Source organism: Myotis brandtii, unplaced genomic scaffold, assembly GCF_000412655.1.
Source record: "Myotis brandtii unplaced genomic scaffold, ASM41265v1 scaffold388, whole genome shotgun sequence".
Taxonomy (NCBI): Eukaryota; Metazoa; Chordata; class Mammalia; order Chiroptera; family Vespertilionidae; genus Myotis; species Myotis brandtii.
In genome coordinates, this window is record NW_005364882.1 from 2,961,817 (window position 1) to 2,966,165 (window position 4,349).

Genomic DNA, 4,349 nt, shown 5'->3' on the forward strand with positions numbered 1-4,349 from the left:
ATATATACACACACACACATATACATATCTATCTCTCTATCTATCTCTATCTATCTATCTATCTATCTATCTATCTATATCACAAGCCACTGGAACCACTAGAACAACTGGTCGTTATGATGCCCACTGCTGCCAGCCATCTGGCCTGATCGGGGGCAAAGCCAGCCAGCCAACCTTCCACAGCCCCTTCCCCTGCTGGCCCCGCCCCTGATTGGCCCAGCCTCGATCAGTCCTGATCGGGCAGGGGCCGGTGGCCAACCTCCCGCAGCCCCTACCCCCGGTCAGCTGGCCCCATCAGCCCCAATCGGGGTGGGCTGGACCCCACCCGTGCACGAATTCGTGCACTGGGCTTCTAGTTGCTAAATAAAAATGGTATGTTGTAATGAAAAGACTGCTGAACTGAGAGTCAGGAAGCATTCTTGTCTTAACTTTGCATTACTTTAGTTTGTATTTTGGGGCAGGTTTAATTAACAACTTGGGCATTTTATTCATCTGTAAAATTGAAGAGGTGAACTTTGATTATTTTAATGATCTCTTCCATGACATTCTGTAACCTTTCAATGCTAAAGAGTTGCCTTTCTAGAAAAGAAAGTATTTTATTAGTCATTCCATATTACTTTCCCACTGTGTAGGAATTTTGAAAGTTGTGTTTTTGAAATTACTCAATCAGCATTAATATATCACCCATATTCCTTTGTGTACTGTTGATTTCTAAAATTGGGCTCAACTTATACCAATCTCATTTCTTCCCCATTTCCCAGCCAGAATGTTCCAGTTTATTTGCTCTAGAATGTGCTTCACACTCTTGTACTTACATGTTTTTGCTCATACTATTCCCTTTTAAGTATCGTTCCCATCCCTCAGCCACTTTGAGCCCCTATAACATTTTGTTTATAATTATTTTGGCCTTGTATGATAGCTCTCTATGTATTGTATTATGCTGTATATGAATGAGAGTGTGAACTCCTTGAAGGCAGGTGTTTAATTTTTATCATTTTATTAATCTTATTACTGAATCACATAACATTTTTCACATAAGTATGGTCTTAATATTTGTAGAACTGAATTTATAAGATGATTAATGACAGATAAAGTCAATAGGTATGAACAGTGAAAAACTAACAGGATAATAAGGAAATTCACTTAGTCATTTTGAATTAAAGTAGTGTTTTAACCATCTATGCTGACTGCAAACATTTGTATTCCATGGTCACTTATGTTCTATTATAAGTGCCTCCCATTCATTTATTCTTACAGAATCATCTGCATACTTAACACTTCTATTTTTTTTTCTTCTCCCTGTAATCCACTTAACTACTTGCCTTCATTCATCATTGTAGTTTAGCACTGCTTTGGTCTTAAAGTTAATATCTAATTTTGTTAACACAATCTTGCTTTATTTTATATCTATACTTTCCAGGTTTTATCTCCTTGATCTTGTTCATAGGCTTATCAGCTTTAATCTCCTGTTGTTCTTTTACACTCTTCAATTTACATATCATTACACTTGCTCTTTTACTTTAGATAATTCATTCATTCTGTGTTTCCTAAAGGCATATGCCCTTTGGTTGCTGTCTCCAAATAGAGTTTATATTGACAAGTGTCTTAGAATCAGTCTAATGTTGGGGGTTGAATTGCTAGCCATGAGGAATGAGCTTGAGTTAGCTGTCAGACTTGTACTCCTCTATCCTTTTAATGGGAAAATACCCTCAGTGGCAGTGCTGGCTAGCACTAGCCCTTTTGTTAAAGGAGTTGATACGGATTACAGAACATGTCAGATGCTAATGGGCATTTTTATACGTGAACTTTTGCGGGGATGAAACCTGGGTTATAGAATTTGTCAAAGAATTTCAAAATGGTAGTCTTGGGCATAAATGAATGAGTAGAAATGATCTCCCTCCCTCAGATTCAGTAATCTTGAATTAATTATTGCCTGCAACAGGTGCATGGTTGGTTCGGACTAGATAAAAGAACAAAGGGCAATAAGACAATGAGTAAAACAACTAAAAAGAGACAGGGAAAGTAAAAGATATAAGGTAAAAGTTGCCTAATTTGCCTATCTTTGTGCCACTTGGAGTCAGTAGTTGAAGGGTTGTTGGGAACATTATGGCAAAGAAAGTGGACTTGAGAAGATAATGTGAGAATGTAGCACAGGAAATTTCTGTTGGACTTAATTTAAAACTATGTTGTTTTTAGTTCTATTTTTACAGTGCATCCCGATCTCTAAGAGCTTACCATATTACCAAATGTTTAAGTCGGATATTATATTTGTATAATAGTAAAGAGTAGCTTATACATTCCTTAAATATATTGATGTTTAATTGTATAAACACACTATTCTTTTAAGGATACAAAAGAGGAAAAATCTACACTGTCCATTCTGTTCTATCAGACATACTGAATAAACAGGGAATATCCAGGACTCCTTCCCTAGTATTTGTAGGAGCATTTCATAGTAGAGAACAAAATTGCATGCTAACTTAAACAAATAATTTGGTTAATTTCAATTTTAGAAAATATTAAGTCATTTATTTTTATCTTAACAGGTATCTTTCAGATGAAGGCATTGAAGCTTGCACAAGTTCTCCTGATAAAGTCAATCTAAATGACATCATCCTGATTGCTCTCAATGTAGGTATTTTATTAACCTTTTTAATATTCATGGAAAATATTGCATAGAATAAACTGGATTTTATAAGTGATATGGAGTAATAAAAACATCTTTTACTTTTATTGTCCATTTTTAGTTACAGCGATGTTTCTTAAATTTGTTAATCTCATATAAGCAAATTATTAGAAATATCTTCTTCCTTTTAATATCTTATACGGAATCCAATAAATAGGAAAAAATGCAATTAAAACTTCTTTTTAAAACCAAGTGTTTAGTTATAGAATTTTATAACCTTTACATTATCTGTATAATAGCAATAAAAACTGATCTTATTCATTGAAACAAATTACCATTTAATTAACATAGAAACACTGTTAGGTGGTAGCTTTTTGACAGTTTTGTTTATTATTTCAAAATAACTTTTTCTGTTGATAAAAGTAATATATATTGTAGAAGACTTCATAAAACACAGAAAGTAAAATAAAAATATTAAAATTACTTATAATTACTGTTAATGTTTTGATATGTGTTTCTTTCCAATCTTTCTCCCTCTACCCATCTGAGTAGCTATATCTTTTCCATAATTGCAATTGGTTTTTGGATTTTTTTGGGAAGAGTTATAAAAATTATTCTAAATATAGATATAAGTAAACAACTATTCTTTTTTCAATCTTGCAGTTACCCCAATGGAAGTTTTCATGTTGCCTTTACAATGACAATCTATTAATCAAACTTATTTACCTATTATACATAATCAATTAAGTTCATAAGAGAATCACTGTCTGTCATAGTCATCAGATTATTGCAAAATAGGTATGGCAAAGCAGAAAGAGCAGCAACTGATTTAAAATATAAATAAATATGTATGACTGAATATAACTCTTTTCAAATCACCTAAATTTATATTTCTATAATGAAACTTGGGTTTAAGCAGATAAAAATTGTTTTGAAATCTCATTTTATCAGCTTCTTTGAATTTTATCAATAAGACTAATGAGACTTTTTATTGTTTCTGAGCTAAGGAAATTTTTAATAAACGAGACTGTAAGCCCTGGCCAGTTTCTCAGTGGTTAGAGCATTGGCCTGCAGACTGGGCAAGAGCGGGAGGCAACTAATAGATGTTGCTGTTTCTCTCTCTCCCTTTTTGCTTCCTCACTTTCACTGTCTCTAAAAAATCATTGGAAAATATCCTCCGGTAAGGATTAAAAAAAATTTTTTTTAAGTAAGCATTCTTTTAGAAGAATACTAATACAGGCTGTCTATGACTACAAATGGAAATTCTCCTTAGACATTTTAACTTTCTTTGACTTGCACCCAAATTAGTGAATTCAACTTTCAAAAAATGTCGTAAAGAACTCTATTTTTTTTGTTTATTTAAGAAAATATCCTAAAGATGACAGGAAAGAGATTTTGTGATAATCTTCTGTTCTTCTCTATTATTCTTACTTATATACTTAGGTAAATAGCAATGAACTATTCATAATTGGATGTGAAACTTTAAATGAAATAGGTCAAGATGGCTTTTGGTCTGTGCACATGAGAAGTGCACAATGACCATTATTTTAATGAATTAATAGTCTTTATAATTTTCTCTGAAATATGTAGTCAAACACTACAACCTAAGTTATCATACCATATAACAGGGGAAAAGAACCTTTTAAAAAAATATACTTTTATTGATTTCAGAGAGGAAGGGAGAGAGAGAGAGAGAGAGAGAGAGAGAGAGAGAGAGAAATAT

General features: G+C 33.0%; 1 protein-coding gene across 3 annotated transcripts in view; it reads left to right on the plus strand.

The window, feature by feature from the left end:
• Positions 1 to 4,349, plus strand: part of TDRD3 (tudor domain containing 3) — a 136,944-nt gene that overhangs the window by 20,300 nt on the left and 112,295 nt on the right. For all 3 annotated transcript variants that reach the window (XM_014544922.1, XM_014544921.1, XM_005872676.2), the window contains exon 2: positions 2,547 to 2,631. Coding sequence is in view for 2 of the 3 variants with exons in the window: in XM_014544921.1 (XP_014400407.1) it covers positions 2,547 to 2,631 (85 nt within the window). In the remaining variant the exon portion in view is untranslated. The remainder of the gene's footprint in view (positions 1 to 2,546; positions 2,632 to 4,349) is intronic.